The 22,181-nt window shown below is 43.3% G+C and overlaps 3 protein-coding genes and 1 pseudogene across 5 annotated transcripts; all 4 read right to left on the reverse strand.

The window, feature by feature from the left end:
- Window positions 1-1,103, reverse strand: LOC115666838 (PWWP domain-containing protein 3-like; annotated as a pseudogene).
- Window positions 1,104-3,285: 2,182 nt separating this feature from the next.
- Window positions 3,286-6,038, reverse strand: LOC115678718 (probable inactive poly [ADP-ribose] polymerase SRO5). Of its 3 annotated transcripts, none has more exons than XM_030602131.2 (6): window positions 5,925-6,038; window positions 4,992-5,587; window positions 4,509-4,750; window positions 4,262-4,401; window positions 4,058-4,153; window positions 3,286-3,654 (listed from the first exon to the last, which is right to left on the reverse strand). In XM_030602131.2, exons 2-6 carry the CDS (start codon window positions 5,555-5,557, stop codon window positions 3,640-3,642), a joined length of 1,059 nt encoding a protein of 352 aa, XP_030457991.2. In that variant the 5' UTR covers window positions 5,558-5,587; window positions 5,925-6,038; the 3' UTR covers window positions 3,286-3,639. The 3 variants fall into 3 exon arrangements, with proteins under 3 accessions (XP_030457991.2, XP_056174919.1, XP_056174918.1); XM_056318944.1 differs by having other exon boundaries at window positions 4,262-4,398; window positions 4,992-5,569; window positions 5,925-6,027; XM_056318943.1 differs by having other exon boundaries at window positions 4,992-5,569; window positions 5,925-6,027.
- A 7,179-nt stretch (window positions 6,039-13,217) lies between these two features.
- On the reverse strand, window positions 13,218-17,249 carry LOC115678786 (serine/threonine-protein kinase ATM). Its single transcript, XM_030602221.2, has 2 exons — window positions 16,959-17,249; window positions 13,218-16,746 (listed from the first exon to the last, which is right to left on the reverse strand). The coding sequence occupies exon 2, from the start codon at window positions 16,711-16,713 to the stop codon at window positions 13,423-13,425; it is 3,291 nt and encodes a 1,096-aa protein (XP_030458081.1). The 5' UTR covers window positions 16,714-16,746; window positions 16,959-17,249; the 3' UTR covers window positions 13,218-13,422.
- Window positions 17,250-18,524: 1,275 nt separating this feature from the next.
- Window positions 18,525-21,425, reverse strand: LOC115678787 (iron-sulfur cluster assembly protein 1-like). The gene is made up of 3 exons (XM_030602222.2): window positions 20,992-21,425; window positions 19,434-19,488; window positions 18,525-18,917 (listed from the first exon to the last, which is right to left on the reverse strand). Exons 1-3 carry the CDS (start codon window positions 21,299-21,301, stop codon window positions 18,749-18,751), a joined length of 534 nt encoding a protein of 177 aa, XP_030458082.1. The 5' UTR covers window positions 21,302-21,425; the 3' UTR covers window positions 18,525-18,748.
- Window positions 21,426-22,181: the final 756 nt, after the last annotated feature.

The following is a 22,181-nucleotide window of genomic DNA, read 5'->3' on the forward strand; positions in this document are numbered from 1 at the left end:
GTTGTCAAAATTTTGCCCTTCCAAGTCCTCAGTGTCTGTCGTTTGACGGAGAAGTTGCATAGGCATATGGTGATGCCCAATCGAACAATAGAAGGCAGTTAAGTAATTCATCGCGACTGTAAGTTCGAGCATGCTAGGCACAGAAGTAGCATTGGCAATGCATTTTAGAGGATGGAGAAATTTCTCAGCTTCAAATAAACCGCTCGAAACTTCACCAAGTTCCTCCAGAACAGAGGCCTTTGCCTCTTTTGCAGGCTTTACACCCAATCTTCATCTTCATGTAGAAAACATGCGCACAAGAGCTTCGGCCTCACAGGGGTACCAAATTCATCCTCAGCCCTTTGGACAGCACAGATGAAGCTTCTGGACATATTTTGTCTCAGCATCTGCTCAAAGTTCCCGTGAAAAGATTTCAAGTGAGACAGGAGGCACCAAGAAACATGACCACTTCCCAAGTACCCAACAAGTAGACAGCCCTCCCATCAACTTCCAATGTTTCCATACCATAATTCGGCGAATCTAAAGGATCTAGAATCTTTCCTGGCCACCTTGTTTGACTTTTGGTTTTCACCCATACTACATCGCCTACAGCAAAGCTGACGCTGTCCTTAACTATCTACCATCCTATCCAGCACCCGACACGGTTCTTTCCTGCTCTTCTTCGATGCCCAACTGATGGCCACCTTCAAGAACATGATCCTGAATTGCTCCCCTTGCCGGTCCAGGAAATTCCACAAAAAGAGTTATACCATTGCCAGATAGTTCATCTTCTCATATGAATCCTCTACAATCAAATCCGGTGCTTCATTAACTTCAATTCCTCCATCTAGGACCACTGCACCATCACCAAACTCCTAGCCCCTTTCACCACATGAGCTCGCATTTCTTTCACCAGCATTGCAATTTCTAGATCGCCAACCATCGCATCTTCAATGAATGCCCGAACTTACCCCTGCACCAACTTACCCCTACATCTTTAACATCCTGAGCTGCCGGTCCTCCAACGCTCACAGAAAAATCAACGCCGTCAACTGTCTCAATATTTCTACCGGCCCCTTTGACTGGAACCTCCAAGTTACATGCCAAGCCGCTACATTTCTCATCTACAGTTCCACTCCAGTTCTTTCCTTCAACACCACAGGTTACATTCTCATTCCCATCTTCAAATCTGTCGTCACAGGGCATCAAAAAGATGCACCATTACACCTTAGACTCGAATTAACATTTTCTCCCACAGAACCAATATTCAACCCTGACCCACCACCATCTTCCCTGGAACTAAACAGATGATGCTCTGTAGTATATTCTCCTAGAATTTCAACTCGTGGGCGTTGAGCCACTGATCCCTTTAGGTCTTCCATCAAAAGAAAAACGTTCCAAACATCCTTTTTATTTTATTTGTCCCCTTTTCCCATGGATTTACTCACTCCTAGAGGTGAGCGGTTCCACTCGTCATAACAAGTTCTCTAATTTTTAGAACTAAGAACCTACCATGCATACCTAGGAACTTGGAACCTACCCTGTCACAGATCCCGAGGTCGGTTTCAAGATCTACCTCGGTTCCACCTGCTCTAAATTGAACGATTGCAATGAATCATCACTTTTAATAATCACCATTTGCTACAATCCACTTATCACAATTTATATTAGATACACGAAGAATATAAAATATTAAGAAAGTGAAAGTCTCAGTCATGTGTCATGACATGATTCTCTCATACTCCTCTACCCTTGTGAGTAGTGCTTGGGGTTGTCGAGTGAATAGTGAAGATGCAGAAGGGATGAATATAATTAGGTCGTGGGAGTGATATCAGAACAGTTAGTGCTAGGAGTTATAGGATGAAACGACTATATCCTTAGGAGCTCTGAAGACGGGATTGGCCTCTCATGTACAAACTGATTGAAAGCTGATGCCGCTTTCCCGATAAAGCCATGACAGGCCGAAACTAATTGTAGTGCCTAAAGTATTATGTGTGTCTCGCTCGATGAATTAAACGCCTAAGCTAAGCTGAGCGTGGTACGATCCAATACAAGGAAGCTATTCGCCGTATTGTTCTTTAGAATAACTATAAAACGAGGGCTGGCTTGGTGTGAACGACCCGCCAGGTGTAGCATGGGCTATTCCGCGACCAAAGAACAGCCAGCCCATGACACATGGATATTGTTGGAAATTTAGGCTTATACTAGTGATTTTAGATTACACACTCATCGCAAGATTGTGCAAAAACATAGAATAAGAAAAACACAAAGACTTGTTCTAAGTATCTAGGTTTCAGGTTGGACCTATCGGAACAGGTTCCTCAATTTTTGGAATCTGAAATCTACCATTCATACCCCAAAACCTGAAACTGGATTGATTCCCACCGATCTGATTCTCACCTGCAACCATGCTCACCCCTACTCACTCCTACAGACGATAAAATAAAACAAGATTCCTAAAAGAACGAAACCCATTAAAGATAAGGCCAGAGTCCCTATTCCGGGAAATAAATTGGTGAGCAAGAAAAGAACCAAACACACCCCTGAATGATATATTTCCGTTTCAAACCTTTGACATGGAAGACTGTTACTCAATTACATTATTAATGCTTGAGCCCCAAGGTTGGACGGACAAATTCACGAAGAACGCGACCAAGTCCAAGTCAAATAGAAACACCTTTCCACTATCCATAAAACGGCAACTTGGGCTTGGGCTTCTTCCATACCTCTGACCTCTTTTCTTTTTTAAATTCAATTGATTGGAACGAGGCGAAAAGTTTGACCCATGCCCACCAAAAAACAAGATACGAAAAAATAAAAAAGAGAGTAAAAAACGCTAGAAGACAGAACACCTTCTGCCATGAACCCCGAACCTCCATGAAGCAGCTTAAACTTCCTTTCTTCGGAGGAAAACTTCTAGTTGCAGTTTTGCATCTATAAAGGCAAAGCCAGCACCTTTCCCACACTAAAAACGAACGAAGAAAAAAGACAATCTTACCAAGAACCAGCCACCACTTTGTTAATGTCAAACTACCAGCTATAGACACACTCACATGACTCATCTACCTCCATAACTAAGCTACTTGCCCATAAAGGAAATTTGAATGGACCAGCCATGGTCCACACCGAATAAAGATGCATGATTTAAGTAAAGAAAGGTGGCTAGAGATAAAAGGTTTCGCCAACTATGTCTATCGAGACTTGTCACAAAAGTTTGAGGATCTGGTTGTGTTGTGACGGGTCATTCAATGGAAATGTAATTATTTCTGCATAGCTGTGCAGATCATGCAAAACGTTCCCATAACATGTCAAACAAGGAAGCGTTTTGTTTTCACTAGAATTTCTCCGTTCTCCATTGAATACAAACAGTCAGTGTGATACAGGGAACCAAGAGAAAAACTACAGCCGATCACCATAACCAAGCACAAACATCCCAAAAGATCAGCAAAATCATACAAGTTCCGAAAGAGTCTTTTTCCTATCCTACTATTAGTAGCCATGTCAGTGTCTGATTCCTGATGGGCCTCCTCCTCCACATCTTGCAAACCATTTTCTTGCGCGCCGCTATGTGCTTGAACACATCGAAGCAAAAAAACCGATCTTTACTTTACACGCCCCACACCCCAGTCAAGTCCATCCATGGTCCCACGATCAGCCGCTTCACGCCCCAAATTGCTGTAGAACCGAACAAATTATTCTCACTTCTGTTGTGACTTTATACGGTGAAGTATCCTATGCTATACAGATGTACTTGATAAACAAGAACTTGCAGGAAATCTACTTGATCAGAGAGAAACTTGCAGGCAAAGATCGATAGCATATAGCACAAAGCAGAAATATATACATCTGATGCAACCGAAGAACAATGAATCCACCCACCCATAGGAAAAACCGGTAAAGAATGATTTTCCTGCACTTATAATCTGCGCATCAATACCAGTTTTTACTTTTCAACTCAACGTGACAGAAACAATCGTCATATTCTGATGCAACCCAAGCTCTCTCTATCCATGACTTGACATCAAAGGCATACACGTGATTTCAAATTACGGTTTGTCAGAGGGATCAAGATTCACACCTTGGTTCTGAAACTTTTGATGATTCTAGTGAGCAACCCATCCCCTGCTATTTGCCTGACTTTTTGTATCAGCTCATGCCTTGAAATCTTTCCCCCCTGGAAAACGATGGTCATGTGTTAAGATAATTTCAACATTAGAGGTAAGCAGAAAGCAAAGCTTGAAAGACAAGAACCAAGCGATAACAATGTTGATGTGGCCCTTACTTTGTGGTCCTTGTAATACTTGGAGATCAAACTGACGTCGGTCGGACGTAAGATTTTCGAGAGTTCAGAGATCAAAGACGGAAACGGCATCCAAGGGGAAGTTGGTTTTCGCGACTTTTCCGGAGTTCTCGACAACCCTACTGCATATAAAATTTTCACATATTATCAGACCACTTGACGCAGACAAAGTCAAACACACCAACATGAGTCAATGCAAAAGCGGGAACAAGGAAGAAAACTTGATTACCTCTCAAGCAACAAGGGGCTCTTAAGCTGATTATATACTCCGGCAACACGTGAGTATTCATGTGGGTGCTCCAAACAATGTATCTCGTCGGAGATGATAAGTCGTCGGCACCCGAATCGTACTGCTCCGAACTCGGATGAGACTGTTCCGAGCCAGGACTAACAAGCTCCGATTTCCCCAGTATGACCCGGCAAAGCAACAGATACCTCAGGCCGTCTTCGTCTTTAGGGGCCGACTTAACGCTGCCAAAGCATTACAAAAAGAACTACTAAATGAAAATACTAACACGAGTCCAAAAACAATATGCTCGCGAAATATGCCATGTCCAATTAGATAGAAGCGACCATAGCCTAAAAGGAAAATACTAAAGCGCGCTAAATCAGCATATCTTCATGGTCGTATCACTTTCCAAACAGTGTCTCTCGATTATTTACGCTCGATTGTTTACGCAATTAAAAGGGAAAAAGAAAGGAAATCTGGTACCTTTCGAGCGGATGATTATCAGGAGCAAAATAAACTCCACATCCATACAAGCCATCGTTCCCAAGCTTCCCACTGTAGCCAAAGCCATAGGACAAGATCTTGGACACCTCTTCCTTCGAAGTCGCATACCATGCGTACCTCACATTGGCGGTTTCGCCGCCGCCTTTCTTCTGCACCGCCTCCGAGTAAACTCGAAACGCCTGGGCCCGCGCTTTCGCCGCGGCGCTGGAGTAGCAATTCTGGTGGATCGCCGCCACGGTAACTCGAGCCCCTAGCATGCCTAGCCGCGAGATGAGTCTCTCCTTGATAAGGCGGTGGGCCTTGTCTCCCTCGCCGAGCTCCATTAACCCGCCGCCAGTGAACGGCGATGGAGCAGTGCCAGATTGGTCGGAGGAGACAGCGCTCTCGCAATCGGAGACGGACGAATCCGGATCCCGATCGTCCATCGGGTCGCTCAGATCCGGTCGGTTGAGGTCGATCGCCGGATGGTTGAATTCGCGTGCCACCGCATCGGGAGCGACGGCGCGTGCAGTTGGCGACCGACATTGATGCGTATAGTCCGTCATCTTTGACCGAAGCTGGAACGTCCCAAGAAACTGCGTTAGAAAAGAAACAACATTCACAAAACTTTCACGACTGCTAAGACAAAAACAAGAAAAAAGAAAAAAAACTTTCGCAAACTTGGTTACGGATTGAAGAAAGCAAAAAACCGAGTCGCAGAAGGAACGAAGATGGAAAGGCGGCAATTGCCAAAAAACAGAGCCCCCTCGCGGATCACCGACCCGAAGCGCCACCAAACGAGAGATCCTCCAAGTCAAGCAAACGAAAGATGGAGGAAACAGAAAACAAAGAGAGCGGCGGACACGGAACGAGAAAGTTGACGGTCCAACAATTCTCAGCAAGACAGAGCATGCATTCTTCAAGGAAGCTTACGGAGGCGCGCCTTCAGGAGACGTGGGAGGAGGAGGAGGGAGATCTCGCTGGCTTCAAGAGAAAGACTCCAACCACAATGCAACAGGAAGGGAAGCAAGCAAGAAGGAGGAGGAGGAGCAATCTGGCTGGATTTCCAGAAACAAGCACGGGAGGATATACAGAGAAAACAGAGGAGGAGGACCCAGCGTCAGTGCGCGACCTCTGAGCGTGGTGGGGTCATGGGGAGATTCAATGAGAGAGCAGAAGCGGGAGGGGGGTTCTTTGCTTGAAGATGAAGGAGATGAAGGAGATGAAGGAGAGCGGATTTGGAGTTTGTGGAGGAGGAGGAGGAGGATTTTTAAAGAATGGGAAACCAACGGAACCGCCTCGCTTTGCCTCTCTGGCGAACCCACGCGCACACGTAATTGCACTATATAACGCTCCTTTGGCGGTGCCGTTGTTGAAGCCGCATGCAGTTTTTTCTTATCCAGCCGGTAGTTTTCGTGCACGGAGAGGGATAGATTAAAAAAAAAAAAATCTAAAAAAGGAGAAAAAAAAAATCATTATGAAAAAATATAATGTGTTTCTTCTTCTTTCGGTCAAGGAAAAGAATGATCTGTTTTGAATGCTAGGGATTTCGTGCTCAAATAACAGCCTCTCGAATTACATATTAAAGGGTCAATACCACAAACAAAGAAAAAACTCTAGAATTAGACCCATCGCAACACGAGTATTATGAACTTTTTGTTTGTATCGCTAAAAATCCTAAATTTTCCCGTCGTGACACGATACCAAAAAAAAAAATTGTGTCATAGAGTACCCGGGTGGAACTGAAATAGAATGGATATATATCAAACATGTATAAGTTGAGATTTTTTCGTGTCACAAAAAAAAAATTTGAGAGTATTTGCATCACATTGAACAAGTTTACAGTTTTTTGCGGCACAAAAAGAAATAGGGTATTTGTGTTACAGTGGGAATAGTTGGGTTTTTTTTGTGTGATATTTTCCCTAAAATCAATTAATCGGTATTCTATTAACGAATGTTCACGAACACTTGTTAAACATCATAATATATAGATTCATCAATTTAAAGATATTATTATCTTCTCCGTGTGATGCACAATCAAAGTGTTGAGAATGAAGATATTTCTTTATTGGGTATAATTAACCAAAAACCCTAAAGGTATCAGCTAACGAGATCTGTTTAATAATTGGTATAGTATCTGTCAGTGAAAAGGTAAAATATTTATGCACGAGAACGTGACGGTTCCCGCTCTCGCGCACGGAACTAATCGAACCTCCTGAGGTCCGAATATTCCGTCATCGCATTATGAATAATTAGAGCACTGAAATCAACAAAATCAACATATTATAAGTAGCATGAGAACCCAACGCTGACCGCCGGTCCGCGAAATTGATTTAGAACCCTCGAACTTTGTTCTGCCATAAATAGAAATTTCTACTGGCGATGCCGGAGCGACGATGAGTTACAAATTGCGAAAAATCCCGTTTCGGTTTTTTTTTTGCTAAATAAATCCCGTTTCGGGTTAAATAGATAATTTTGTGCACTAAAATTTAAAAAAAAATCTATCAATTAAAGTACGCCTTGATAAAATTATCCACCTGGCACCCAAAAAATAATAAAAATAAAAATGAGATTATCCAGAAGAAATAAAATAGAAAAAAGCGCAAACACAGAGGCGGGACCGACCACAGGTAAAAGAGTAGAGTAGGACTAGGAGATATTTTGGGCGACGTGAAAAGACGAGACTGCCCTCGAAACCGCCCTTGACCATACAAACGTCAAAAAGACCGGCACCCCCGGTCTCTCCACCCACAGTTTCGTTTGGTAATTATCCTCTTTTGGCATTTTCGTCATTTACTTATTTATTTATTGGTAAAATCAGTAATTACAGGCCACGAGGCCCCAAATTCCAATACCCTTTAAAATAAATTAAGTACCGAAATTTTTTTTTTAAATGCCAAAAAGGGTTTGCGAGGCCCAAAATCATATGCCCAAATCATTTTATTTATTTACCCTTTTTTTATAAAGAAAACGGCACAAATGGTCCCTGAACATTAGCCCGTTGTGCAACGCGGCCCCTAAACTTTTAATTTGTTCGATATGATCCATGAACTATACCCCAATGTGCAACGTGATCCGGAAACTTTTAAATTGTTTAATGTGGCTGTGTTCAATTTCCCTGAACTTGAATTAATAGAAGGACAACACAATATTGAACATTTTTGTGTAGTTCAAGGACTAAATTGAACACGTACCAAAAGTTCAGAGACCGCATTGAAAAAATTAAAAGTTTATGGATCACATTGCACATTGAGATAAAGTTCAAGTGCCACATTGAACAAATTAAAAGTTCAAGGATTACATTGCACGTTGACCAAAGTTGGGAGATTATTTGTGTCATTATCCCTTTTTATATTTATATATTTTGGGGTGCATCGAACAAGTGCAGTCGGCAGGCATGAATGAATTCTTAGAATATGCTCGTATGAAATTATTTCCTTTTTTGATACGATATATTCGATCATTTTGCTAATATTCTCTTTCGATTTGCAATAATGGAGGACAATGAATATACCGGCTCCACTTCGGATTCATTCGTCGATTGCGTGCGTGTGCTATACCTTTGTTGCTTTGATTTGGCAAGGCAAAGCAAATTATCTAAAATTCTACGGCATCCTCCTTTATGCCCTCTTAGGAAGTCCGTCCACGAAAAGGAAATCGAACTTGTTCTCTTCCTGGCGAGCAAGAAAACCAAATTCGAACTGCTCAAATCGGTAGGACAACGATCGCTCTTTCAACCCTTTGGCTCCAAGAAAGATAGGGTTTTTATGTTTAGCACGCAAGGAAAAGGCTTGCGCAGGTCGGGCCGGGTCGGAATTGGGTCTGTGGTGTTTGGTCGGGAGGATAAGTTAGGTATGATGCGACGGCAGATTAAGAGATGTCACGACCCTCTGAAAGTGGACCCTAACGGATTGCTGGGCAGGCACGAATGATTATCTCACGAGGTGATGGTTACGCTAACCATTTTTCTCATTAATTCATTATTGTCTTAGAGTCGCCACTAATATCTAGTAGGCATTGCACTTTAGACCTATGCAAACAGGATAATTTAGTTTCGAGAGGACTTAATTACGCTAAATTAAATTAACGCCCATGATTTGGTACTTCTTCTCTTTATGCAAATTTTGGTTGATTTTTATTTTCTTAACATGCATCTACATGTCCATGCATATTCGATGACAAATCAAAGTTATCAAACGTGAAGGCTTCATAAAGGACCCTACGAGCAAAGATTATAAAGATTATATCTTGGCAACAATTAGACATGAAGGCTCCAAGAAAGACCTTGTGAGCGGTAAATGGAGAGTCAACAGAAAAAAAAAAAAACTTGTACAAGTTTCCTAAAATAAATCAAGAGTTAATACCACAAAAAATCTCAAACTAGTACACTTGTAACAAATTTATCCTAAACTAATTTTTTGACCACTGAAAACCTTAAACTGGTACGCCTGTGACAAATTTACCTTTTGTTAGTTTCCGTTAAATTTTACCTTCAAATTGTTGAATTAGATAACACGTGACAGTTGATGGGTGTACCAGTTTAGGGTTTTACCCCCCTGTTTATCACAGGTTTACCAATTTGTTATTTTTTGTGATATTAATCCAATTTAACGGAGGGTATATTTGTCACAAGTGTACCAGTTTGGGGTTTTTTTAGGTTAAAACATTAGTTTTTGGTAAATTTGTCACAGGTGTACCAGTTTGGGTTTCGGTAATCAAAAAATTAGTTTGAGGTAAATTTGTCACAAGTATACCAGTTTGGGATTTTTCGTGATATTAACCCATAAATCAATGCATAAAAAGAATTATTTTTACTCTAAGATGATGCAAATATGCAATCTTCCCTTAATTGCAAATGCAAACTTAAAGGATATTTTCATGTGATTTTTATATGAGGATGCAATCAAAAGCTATTGATATACAAGATTTGATTTCTCATATTTGACAGGCGAATGAGGCATGTAAATAAATATGGAACCTAGAGGACCTAAATGTGCACTAAAATACTTATGCATGGGAAATTCTAATTTCTCTAACTTGGTGGGCGCTTTCTTTCCCTCCTCAGAGGTTCTGGGTTCGAATCCCCGCTCGGTTTCGTAATTTAAGCGGGGGTCCTGGCGGTGGGTTGCTGGGCTAGTCTCCCCCGAGGTATAGGCGCCCCGATTACCTGTGCGGGCTCGTTCCCGGGGAATGGTGACGGATCCTCGGTTACCAAAAAAAAAAAAAAAATTATCGGACGCGAATGTGACGCGAAAAATCAGCACTATGGCTTTCAATCGAAATGGTTCCCCTCGTAATATGCAAACAACACATGAAAATATTGTATCATACAACCTTGTAGCACGGTGCGAATGTAATGCAAAAATCGGCATTACGGCTTTCAATCGAAATGGTTCCCCTCGTAACATGCAAACAACACGTAAAAATATTGTATCATATAACCTTGTAGCAAGGGTAATGCCATGTAAATCCAATTTTATTTTTATCTTTATGACCCTCGACGCAAATACGTTACGCTAGCTTGACATGAAATTAAATACGGTAATGCCATGTAAAATTAACAAAAGTTAAATTATGTCATATGCACCTGTAATGCAAATCTAAAAAATGGAAAGTTTCCATAACATAGCATAACATGAATGATTTTTAACGAGAACTAAACGTGATTTAAAGTGCGTGGCATAATGAATTACTATGCCATAAACTTAGTCTCAATCAACACGCTAGTCCAAAGATCAAACAAATTCGAGTACTCAAAGTATCAGAATCTAACTATAGTCTATATCAGCAGTTTCATGACCCAAAACGATTTAATAACCAATGATACCTTTAACCATCCTGCAGCTTTGCGACGTCGGACGGCAATGTCGCAACGATGAGATGCATGGTGCAACTAGTCCGATGACAGATCGGTTTGATTCGGCGGGGCAGCAAGGGAAGCGAGGATAGCGAGCCTAATTCACAATAGCGAACCGAATTAGCGAGCGGCGACGCACAACTGCGTACTGAATAGTGAGTGTTGGCGCTGCGGTATGGGTCTGGTTTCAAGGACACTTTGACCGGCGACTTCGAAAGCGGCAAGTAGAATAGGTACGGTGACGAGCCGGAGCGGCGACCACAAACCCAAAAGGTGCAGTGAGATGGACTGGACTGGCTTCGGATACAACAATGGACAGCTTTGGCAAAGGTTGGGGCGACGCACGCCTCGGTTAGGCGGCGATTCGGCAGCGCGAAGACAACCACAGCAACGAACTAGGACCTAGGGGTTTGGTACAGTAGCTCAGGGACCATTCATTATCAGATGATAGCAGCTAGTTTGGTGCAGACGATGGCAACAGCTGCTTTGATGACCACCACTCCTCGGAGCATAGTCAAACCGGCGTGTCGGGCAGCGAGAGCAATGGCAACGACGCGACATCAAGACGCGGCAAAAGATGGAAGAGCCGGAGCTGTTACTGCCGCCGGCATGGGAGTCTTGACAGGAACTTGGCCAGCGCGGTCTGGCTTCATGACACTGTTGGCCGATCGAAGGAACGATGTTGGGTTCTCGACGGTGTGGGCGGATTGATGATAAAGATTAGACATAGATTCTAAATGACCTAAGAATGCCTACATGCGTAAATGACATGCAATGTATCTACGTTTTCTTTTCTTGTTTTTCTTTTTTTCTTTCTTGGCTGAGAATAGATTCTGAGAAATCTAATCTCAAATTTAGCAAAAATGAAATGTTTAATGAATAAAATGCTATTTTTTAAGGAAAATAAGTTCCAACATTTCTTATAAAATACATGAAAATGAACTTTGGACAAAAAAATTTAGATGTTAGAAAGCGAACATAGGAGAGATTTGGTGCTGTCGAGCAGCATCTCAAGAATATCTTTATAAGAAAGGAACTCCACTCAATGAATTGAAAAAAAAAAAAAAAAGCCCATGACACCTTAATATATTGTCCAATTCAAATAAAAATAAAAAAGATCTTAAGACTACATTTGTTTCACGAAAAATGAAATTTACTGGAAAAACTTTTTCAATTTCTTATTTTTGGCTATATTTTGCAAATAACATAGAAGTCATTACTTGACAATTTATAAAGCATATATTTGAGAAAAAGATCTTGCATACAACCCTAGATTCTGGGTTTAGGTGTCAAGTATCCAAGCTCGAGTGTCGAGAACTCGGGCTCAGGCACCCAGGTCCCCGACAAAGTCGTCGGGGACCCAATCATGGGTGTCGAGGTCTCAAGCCCAGCCTCAAAGAGTCAAGGCTCGAGTGCTGGGGCCCATCCTCAAGAAAACCAAGCCCAGTCGCTAGGGACCCAGACACGGGCACTAGGATGTCAAGCCAAGCACCGGAGCCTCGGGTCCGAGCACTTGGGTCTCGAGCTTGGCCTCGAGGGACCTGAGCATGTCCTCAAGGGACTCGAGTCAGGCTGTTGGGTCCCTAGCGTGGGAGCCAGGTTCTGTGCCTAGTTGCCGGGGACGTGGGCATTGGCACTGGAGTGTCGGTCTCGGCCTCTGCGTACCCTGGGCTCTGGTGCTGGTTGGCTGTGTTAGAGTTGGTTTCCTCGTCATTTATAAATGGTATAAACTCGCATGAGTGATTCAAAAGCACATGATTGCGAGACACGTATCGGGAGTAGCCTAGTAATCGTTTTTAGAAAAATGTTTTTCAAATTATTCATTTTTCACGAGACAAATGGAACCTTAACGTTATAAAAACAAATCCCATTCTTAAAATATTAATTCCAAAGGTCACACGATGCAAAAATTTTCCTAGTTTGATTACTAGACGAATGCTCTAAAGAAGCTATATAAAAACATCCTTGTACTAACAAACTTCCATCCTAACCACTCATCAATCACAGTATAAAGTATAAACATAGAAAAGGTAAGTACCAGAGAATTTTCTGATATTAGCCTACAAATTACCCACAACCAGCCTTACCAAAAAAAAAATTACCGACAACCAGAAACAGATGCAGATACTATACCTCAAAAGCCATGAACTTTTCATCCTCAAACTTACTAGACCAAGAGAAAAATGTGTAATCCTCGCATTCAGGGATCGTCTTTACTTGGTTCTGATTGAAAAACTAAACCAAAGTACGCAAATCATGCAGTTCGGTGTCGTTTCTTTATGCATGAAGTATTGGCCAGGGCGATGATTTGCGAACCACGTGCTATTTGGTTCAGTTTCTTGAGATCAGAAACAAGGGACAATCCACTGTGACGAAATAGTTAGGTAAGATAGTCATAGATAGCCAGACTGTAGAAGCCATAAACTACAAAAGGTTTCTCATTCCTGCCATAAGACTATCATGTCACAGTTGATTCAGAAAACAAGGATCCTAGCTACTTTGAGACTAATAAATTGGCCTCAACACCTAGCAATTTGTAAACCTAGACGAAGATCATTCGGATGCCTCTAGCTACTACTTAGAAGAAGAAGATGAAGAACCGACCATATTGCTGACCTTGCTCAGAAGGCTTTTGATATCTACCTCCAGCTTTGCTTTGGTCTCCGGGGAGAGATTGTCTCCCGAGTTCTCCAGCATCGACGTCATCATCTCCAAATTCTGCTTTATGAAATTCAGAGGCGGCGCCTCACTGGGCATAGTGCTCGATCCAGACGGGACGCTTGGAGGGTCAAAGTGATGAACTTGATACTTCATAAGAGCTGAACCAAACGGGTTGCTCTTCTCCAAGCTCCTACATGCGTCATCGGCATCTGTGTTCCTAGAGAAGACCACCTGAGCTGTATTAGAATCTTTCAACAGCTGGGTTTCAAATTCCTTGAGAGGCCCAAACCGGGAGAATGTGCTGATTAAAATTTCCCTCGTAGGAACAGGACTTCCTGCAGCAAAGGTCAAAATAAGAGCAGTTCCTTGGGCTTCTAGATTTGTCCCAGGGCTGATTCTATCTATCAGCCTTCCAGTAGCCAGCCTGTTAATCTGACACTGATTCTCGGATCCTTCTTTTGTTCTTCTCCTCTTCTGCTTCATTTTAACTGCCGGCGAGAGTGAGTTAGTTTTCTGAAAATCTTTTCCTGATGAGCCTGGAATAACCTGAGTTCCATTTAAATCAGGTATACTAGAATATAATTCCGCACCTTTCTCCTTTCTCTTTCTCTTCTTCCGCGCATTCTTGCCATCGACAGATGCAGATCCAACATCCAGGTGAGTATCTGTAGCAGCAGCATGCACAGATTGGTTTGCAATATCATCAGGAACCGTCAGCAAGCCTGCAGTCGTTTTGGTGAGAGACGCGGAGTGTGCGGAAGCTACTTCATCTTGGTTCCTCCTCCTCCTCCTCCTCTTCTTTGGCTCAGTTCCAGGAGTAATGCCCGTAACCAGGGTCTGTTCACCTTGAGGTCTCGGTATGGCACCGTCATTATTCAAATCCAATAAGCCATGCAATTGTTTGGTCCCCATATCCAAAGGCATCATCGTTCTTTTCTTTCCTGTCTTTTCTCCTTTAAGACTTCCATTTGTCATGAGAGGGATCATCTCCAGAGAATCCTTCAAGGGTGAGCTGCTACTGGTAGCAAAGGTAATATTCACATCTGATAAGCCGGAGAGAGACTTTGTTTTGATTCTTCCACCCATTTGCTGTTTGTGGCTAGCTCCAGTATCTGAATTCCCTTTTCCAGCCTTTCCTCTCTTCCTTCTCCCCTTCAGCTCAGAGTTACCAGCAGAGTAAGTGCTGGCAGCAAATCCCTCTTTGGGATCAGCAACGTCTTTGACACACTTTTCATATATGGCCTGATCATGATAAGTTGAACTTCTAAATCTGTAGGCAAGCCACCCAATCGAGTCAAAGTCATTACTTTCATTAGGATGTGTACATCCCAATGCCGCAGAACAAAGCTCGGCCAAGAACTCAGCTGATGAAATGCTTAATGACTCTGGAGTGGAGACATGACTATTAGAAGCCAACTTTTTAAACCATTTGCTTGGGAATATCTTACCGGTAGACTTGACAAATGAAGGAGAACCAGCGAACTCAATACCACATGCATCCACCCCGGCCCCTTCATGAGAACCATTCAAGGAGCCATGATCTCCTATTTCTGGAATACCTTCTTTATTTCCCCAGTTTACATAGGGATACGACAGGTACTTGCTCTTCTTTCGTGCTCTTGACTCAAGCCCCTTCTCATTATCTTCCTTGGACCCGTAGTCACTGTTTCCTCCCGCCTCTTCTTCTGATAGAGGATCCAGTTTACCGGCACTAACATCTTCAACTGCATCACTTCCATGTTCCTGAGCAGAACACCAGGTCTTACGCTTCTTTTTTGTTTTTAACCCATCTTCACTACCCTTTAAGTCCTCAGCATTGTCCTCGGTCTCTGTCGTTGGACGGAGAACTTGCATAGGCATATGGTGATGCCCAATTGAACAGTAGAAGGCAGATAAGTAATTTTTCACGACTGTAAGTTCAAGCATGCTAGGCACAGAAGTAGCAAGGGCAATGCATTTTAGATGATGAAGAAATTTCTCAGCTTCAAATAAACCGCTCGAAACTTCACCGAGTTCCTCCAAAACAGAGGCCTTTGCCCCTTCTTCAGTCTTTACACCCCCATCTTCATCTTCTGGTAGAGAGGATGCGCACAAGAGCTTCAGCCTCACACGGGTGCCAAATTCATCCACAGCCTTTTCGACAGCACTGATGAAGCTTCTGGACTTATTTTGTCTCAGCATCTGCTCAAAGTTCATATGAAAAGACTTCAAGTGAGACAGGAGGCACCAAGAAACATGACCACTTCCCAGGTACCGAACACGTAGACACTCGCTCTTGTCAACTCCCAATGTTTCCATACCATATTTCGGCGAATCTAAAGGATCTAGAATCTTTCCTGGCCACCACGTTTGACTTTTAGTTTTCACCCATACAACATCGCCTACAGCAAAGCTGATGCCGTCATTATTATCTGCCATCCTATCCATCACCTGACGCGGAGTTCTTTCCTGCTCTTCTTTGATGCCCAACTGATGGCCACCTTCAAGAACATGATCCTGAATTGCTCCACTTGCCGGTCCAGGAAACTCCACAAAAAGCGATATACCGTTGCCAGTTAGTTTCATCTTCTCAGATGAATTATCTCCAATCAAAGCAGGTGCTTCATCGGCTTCCAATCCTCCGTCTAGGACCACCGCATCATTACCAAGCTCCTCGCCCCTATCACCGCTTGAGCTCACATTTCTATCGCCGACCTCAACATTTGCCAAAATGTCCTCCGTGTTGCCACCAGCATTGCAATTTTCTAGATTGCCAGCCATCACATCTTCGACGATGCCCGCACTTACCCCTGCACTAACAGTAATAGTGCTCTCTCTTTCGACATCCTGACCCGCCAGTCCGACACCGCTCACCGCAGCATCAACGCCATCAACAATATCAGTATTTCTACCGACCCCTTCGACTGGAACCTCAGAATGAAATGCCAAGTCGCTACATTTTTCATCTACAGTTTCACTTCCTTTAACACCGTAACTTACATTCGCATTCCCAACTTCAGCATCTGTTGCCACAGCATCAACAGCTGTACCATTACCATTAACTTGAGACTCGAAATCATTACCATTTTCCTTCAGAGAATCAATATGCAAGCCAGACCCACAGCCATCTTCACCCGAACTGAACAGACGACGCTCTGTAGCGGGTTCTCCTAGGGTTTCGACACAAGGGCGTTGATCCACAGATGCTGCTTTCAGGTCTTCCATCAAGAGAAAAACTTACCAAACACACTCCTACAGCTGAGGAAAAGAACGAAGTCATTATTAGAACGAAACCCATTTAAGAAAAAGGCCCGTCTAACACATAAGCCACAAAATTACCAGAAAAAACCAGTCCTTGACTGGGTACAAGACGACCCAGAACGCAAAAGTTAAAAAAAACATCCAAAAAAAAAAACAAGAAAAAAAGAAGAAGGAAATGAAAAGGGAAAGAAGGCAAGAACACAAAATACCCGGAAAAACAGAAGGGTTGGTGACACAGACATCGGACGGAGTCGGAGTAGGGACTCTCCACAAATTCCAACGATCACCCTCGTTACGGTGCACAAAAAAGGTCGAATCTTTGGCAAGAGAAGGGGGCGTCGAAACGAGGGAGGGAGGGAGGGAGACGATGGATGAAAATGCTGCGAGACAAGAGCTCTGAAGGAAAGGAAAAGGGAAAGTGGGTGCTTGCCTAAGCCCTCGCCTGGTGCGTGGGTGGAAGGCCTATGCTTCCCTTGGGCTTAGTGATAGAGAGAGAGAGAGAGTATCGAGGCAGAGAATACGGGGTAGGCATTTAAGTGTGGGGAAGAGTTAAAAGACTGGGGGGACGAAGCGGAGGGCATGTGATTTCTGCGAGTCTGACCAGATGACGAGAAGAGCTCCGTAGAGTAGGAAAAGAAGTGTAAGCTTCTGCTCCTGCCCACGTATGTCATTAACACACTTGTCATTTTACAAATTTGCAGCCGTTGGAGGGCTTATTTGGGTTCCCTCTCGGGATGAGTAAAAGTTGATGGTGGAATTCTGTCATGGGCGATGGCCTAGGTAAAGGGGCGCTATTAAGTATTAATTTCGAGTATAAATATCGAGATTTTCTCATTCAATATACGAATGCCTTATACTGTCCACTGACGTGTGAGTATGTATTTACCTTCCACGTGATTAGTACTTTTAGAAACGTTACACCCGTGTGATTATGGCAAGAAATGCACGTTTTTTATGCGACATTTCAATCCGTTCACCGATTTTCCAAATTTATGAGGAAAGAATACCATCATACAACAAACCGTCCGAATGATTAGGAGAGTTTAAGTGAAAGTGGGAAGAGCGAACTTTTTCTTGAGTCGAGATAGTCGAAGTCCTCACGCCCGAAGGAATTATACTTGTGACCCTACGCGAAGCATAGGATGATTGTACTCGAGTTCAAAATGTTAATTACGACGTTTTTAAAGGTCACATCTTCGCACGATATGGAGTTTCCACCCTAAATCGCCGAGTTTTCTCGTGAACCGAGTACATAGACAGGCCCGTGTGAGAGCTGCTACGATCCATGAAGGCCGCACATCCCGTTGATATCGGGAAGGTTACTCACACATGAACAACGACTACCACAATTTGAGCTGACTCCTAATCTTGGGCTAAAAAACACTGCATCGCACGTTGTAACACCAAATCGTACTCGGACTCCAGCGTAAGTTCAGAGATAAACACAAACTGAAAGAGTCCTGAAGCACCAGAGGATCACATCCCCATTAGAAATAGTCCACAATAGGAAAGGAATGCAATCCCCCGTTCAACACACCACTGAATACCACAGGCCTGTCAACAAACATGCATCTGAACATCACTCATACAATGAGACCTTAGAATTCCAGACAAGCATTGGAACACACAGCGGCGTAACCTCGAGCCATCTTGGCATTAGGAGGAACATGAGATGGGAGATCACTAATCAGAGCCTAGCACTTCGAAACCTAGCCTTCAAATCAACAGATCCGTGAACAATCAGCCAAGAAGCTGAAGAACTCTAAACAACTGCATCCACGACCAACGAGCCAAGAACGTGCCATACCTGACATATATCAACAACAAAGGCTCCTGTTCTCAGAAAATACTATGAAAAAGTATTCTTTACATTTTCCAAGTCCGTTATTACAACTTCAAGCCACGAGATACGGTTTTGTATATATTGCTATCATCATGGACAGCTTCAGGCATCAGCCACCTTCTCAGAGGTACCATCATCATCATTTCATGGACAGCTTCAGGCATCAGCCGCCTTCTCAAGAGGTGCATCCTTAGCATTATCGATGCTTCCATTCAACTTAGCACGTTTAGCTTCATAATCTTTTACGGCTGCCTTTATTGCATCCTCAGCAAGCATGCTGCAGTGCAACTTAACAGGTGGAAGAGAGAGGTGCTTTGCAATTTCCCTGTGAGAGGCATCAATTACAAACCACATTCAGGAAAAACGTACAAGGAGTACATCAAGAACCACAACATAAGAAAAATGAGGAATTCACTCGTCAGCACATATTTATCAACGCCGTTAGCATGTCAATCAAATATTCCTTGTAAATCCAAAGCAACATTTCTACTTAAGCCAAGTGCCAAAAATGTCCACGCCAAACATGTTAACATGTCTTCCTAGATATTCAAGAAATGCAGAATTCTCGATCCTGTACATGTGGGCCTCACTCAGCAGTACAATGTGAAAGAAGACTGCTCTTGACAAGCAGTATCAAACTATCACCCATCTTTAATTTTCTGCACTAAAATACAAATGAGAAGAACAATTAAATTATTACTAATGAATCTGAATGTAAGTGCAAGAACCGTCAGTTGATTCCATGCCCAATAAAAAAACATAAAACCACAAATAGTAGCAGGCTTACAAAATCACTGGAAAGAAAAATTACAAAAGTATTCACCAATTAAAGAGAGCTTACGTGTTCTTAATGGATACGACTTCCTCCATCTGCTTCCCTTTCACCCATTCGGTCGCTGGAACAAGTAATTAGAATAAGAAATTAGTATAAAGAGGAGGGATTTCCTAAACTGACAACACAATGCCCAACTCAGAGGAAATTCAAAATTCTATGAGCGTATTGGACAATTACAATTATCATAGCATAGTTGGGAAAAAGCAAAGGCTCATCTTGCAGCTATATGCAGAATCTACAATTTGATAAACGAATATAGTGAAATTGATTCCCGCTTCATTGCAAACATCGCACAGGAAAACATACCTAGAGCTTCCACTAAAGCCCCTTAATAAAACAACTTTAGAAATCGTCCTTCAACAAAATATGCAGAAAAATTTCATAATGGCTTTAGAGAGGGTGACCTCATCATCATCCCAGGAATGGATTAAGAAAACAGAAGGAAACCAAAAGGAGGTCCAGCTGACACTCCGCATCAGCCACAGGGTACCCTACAGTCTACAGACACGTCTGGCAAGTTCAGAACTGCAATACCTTACATTGAGATTCAAATTTTCAGCCACAAGGTAGCCTATAATCTAGGATTCTCGTTCATAATATTTTTTATGAATGAACAACACAAAGCAGAGACGAAGTGCATCTCTCTGCCCAACCACCAGCAGGTCCAAGTGAAGATCTAACTCAAGCAACGTAAACTTCTGCAGTGTTTGATTACAACTTCTACATAAGAGAACAAGCCAACTCGCATAATTTCTTTACCTGACCAATCCAAAAGATTTCAGAGACAACCCTGTCTTGCATCAGCAGCGGACAAAGATTCAAAACAAGAAAGAATGATGACCGATGAAAAGAACAAAGTAGTCTGACCCTCTCCAAGAAAACATCTCATATAAACATCCAACAAACGAGAATAGACGATAATTGAAAAGAAAGGGAGAAAATCAGGAAACAAGCAACTTAGATCAACATTTCTGGCACTCGTTGCATTACGACGTTGCCATACACCATTTCGCATCGGCCTACGCTACACTGGAACAACAGAACATAACCAGTGCGTCAACTTTTTATCCCCAACTAGAACAACGACACATCCGGTGGATTCAAAAATGATCGCTGAGTAAAAGTAGAACTCACATCATCAGCAGATCGCGTTACAACAAAAACATACTATTCCCTACCTAACATGCTCACAAAGTCACAATCAACAAGATGACAGCAAGAAAATTGACCCCGCATATGAAAAACTAGGAAAGTAATTGGTCAGTCATTCATCGGGACACCAGACACAATACACAAATTCATACATCTTTCAGTCCGCCAACAGAAAACCTCATACGCAGGATCTTCAACTTTCCTGGAAACCACACACGCCGTAACGTACTCCCAATTACCTCGCTAAGCTCGAAATTCAACTAAAACACATTCAAGACAAACCCAAGATTTCACCTTTATCTATCTAATCTCCGCAGAACCAATCCACCAATGCAAATCACCCAACACAAAGCGAAAACAGACCTCGCCCCTCGAAAGGGCTTCCAAGTTTTTTTTTTCCGCGAATACGCACCGACAGAGGACGACGCGATGGCGGACCCGCAGCCGAAGGTCTTGAAGCGAGCGTCCACGATCTTCCCGGTCTCCTCATCGACCTTGATCTGCAGCTTCATCACGTCGCCGCACGCCGGCGCGCCCACCAGCCCCGTCCCGACCGTCGGGTCGCTCTTGTCGAACGACCCGACGTTCCTGGGGTTGTTGTAGTGGTCCACCACCCGCTCGTGGTACAGCCGCGGCGGCGGCACCGCCGCCCGGGCCGGCCCGGACGGGGGGCCCCGCGGGGCCAGTCCGGCGAGCTTCTTGACACCGATCCTCAGCATCATCGCGAGGAAAAAATTGCTGAATTTGGAGCTCCGGAGCTTGGGATTGAGAGGCTGAAGAAGATCGACTTTCTAGGGTTTGGGAAGGATGAATGGCGGCGAAGAGGCTGCCTCCGGAGGAGGACACGTGGAGGGACGAGGGCTTTCGTCGGGTTTTGCGAGCCTGGGTCGGCGCGTATTTTAATATCCTCCATCTCCACCGTTGATGGAGGAAAGGGGTGATCTTCTGCGGTGTTTATTTATATCCGACGGTCACGATCGCGAGCGCGAAGTCAACTGTTAGGGTTGACTTTCTAGATGGGCCACATGGCCCGTGAGAGAAATGGTGACTCGGTAGGATGGGCGATCATCGTTTCATCGGGCGGGCGGGCGGGCGGGCGGGCTCAGGGCCGGATCGGCACTAAGGTCCGGCGTAACTTGTTGCTCAGGTTTGCCGATCTTAAGTTTTCGGTGTATTATTCATCGGAACGGGCAGGGTTTTCTCGCCGAATGGCATCGTCCAACCCGACCCAACATTGCCTTTAGGGCCCATTTGGTTCGAGACGGCGTGTTTGGGCCCGTCGGCGTCAAGCCCATGATCAGATCTACTTAGTAGACAGCCTTCTAGCCAAGAATGAATTGTATAAATGATAAGAAGGAGGGCTCGGCATTTTCGTTGCTATCTTAGGCCAAAATTCTCGCCTTAATCAAATAGATTACATCCTAAGATGCTCCTAATGATGATGATGATGCATCCTCACGCCCAACACCCCACTAATCTAGGTAAAATTTTAAGTACTGAAAAATTCTCATTACAAACTTTTGGCGGTACGTTGAAATTTGCACCTAATTGTTTTAAATCGAATATAAAAACTTGGTTTTTCCTCGTTAAGTAGACCTATTT

This window comes from Syzygium oleosum, unplaced genomic scaffold (assembly GCF_021117445.2).
Source record: "Syzygium oleosum isolate NSW1041296 unplaced genomic scaffold, Sole_v2.1 Sole_v2.17, whole genome shotgun sequence".
Classification (NCBI taxonomy): domain Eukaryota; kingdom Viridiplantae; phylum Streptophyta; class Magnoliopsida; order Myrtales; family Myrtaceae; genus Syzygium; species Syzygium oleosum.

Excerpts from the sequence above, each read along its gene's own strand:
- LOC115678786 (XM_030602221.2), bottom strand. The coding sequence starts at position 16,713 with ATGGAAGACCTGAAAGCAGCATCTGTGGATCAACGCCCTTGTGTCGAA.
- LOC115678787 (XM_030602222.2), bottom strand. The coding sequence starts at position 21,301 with ATGATGCTGAGGATCGGTGTCAAGAAGCTCGCCGGACTGGCCCCGCGG. Across the intron at positions 19,489-20,991 it reads CATCGCGTCGTCCTCTGTCG|CGACCGAATGGGTGAAAGGG; the intron begins GTGCGTATTCGC and ends TACTTGTTCCAG. Across the intron at positions 18,918-19,433 it reads GTCGTATCCATTAAGAACAC|GGAAATTGCAAAGCACCTCT; the intron begins GTAAGCTCTCTT and ends TGCCTCTCACAG.
- LOC115678718 (XM_030602131.2), bottom strand. The coding sequence starts at position 5,557 with ATGACGGACTATACGCATCAATGTCGGTCGCCAACTGCACGCGCCGTC. Across the intron at positions 4,402-4,508 it reads AGCCCCTTGTTGCTTGAGAG|TAGGGTTGTCGAGAACTCCG; the intron begins GTAATCAAGTTT and ends TTTTATATGCAG. Across the intron at positions 4,154-4,261 it reads AGTATTACAAGGACCACAAA|GGGGGAAAGATTTCAAGGCA; the intron begins GTAAGGGCCACA and ends ATCGTTTTCCAG.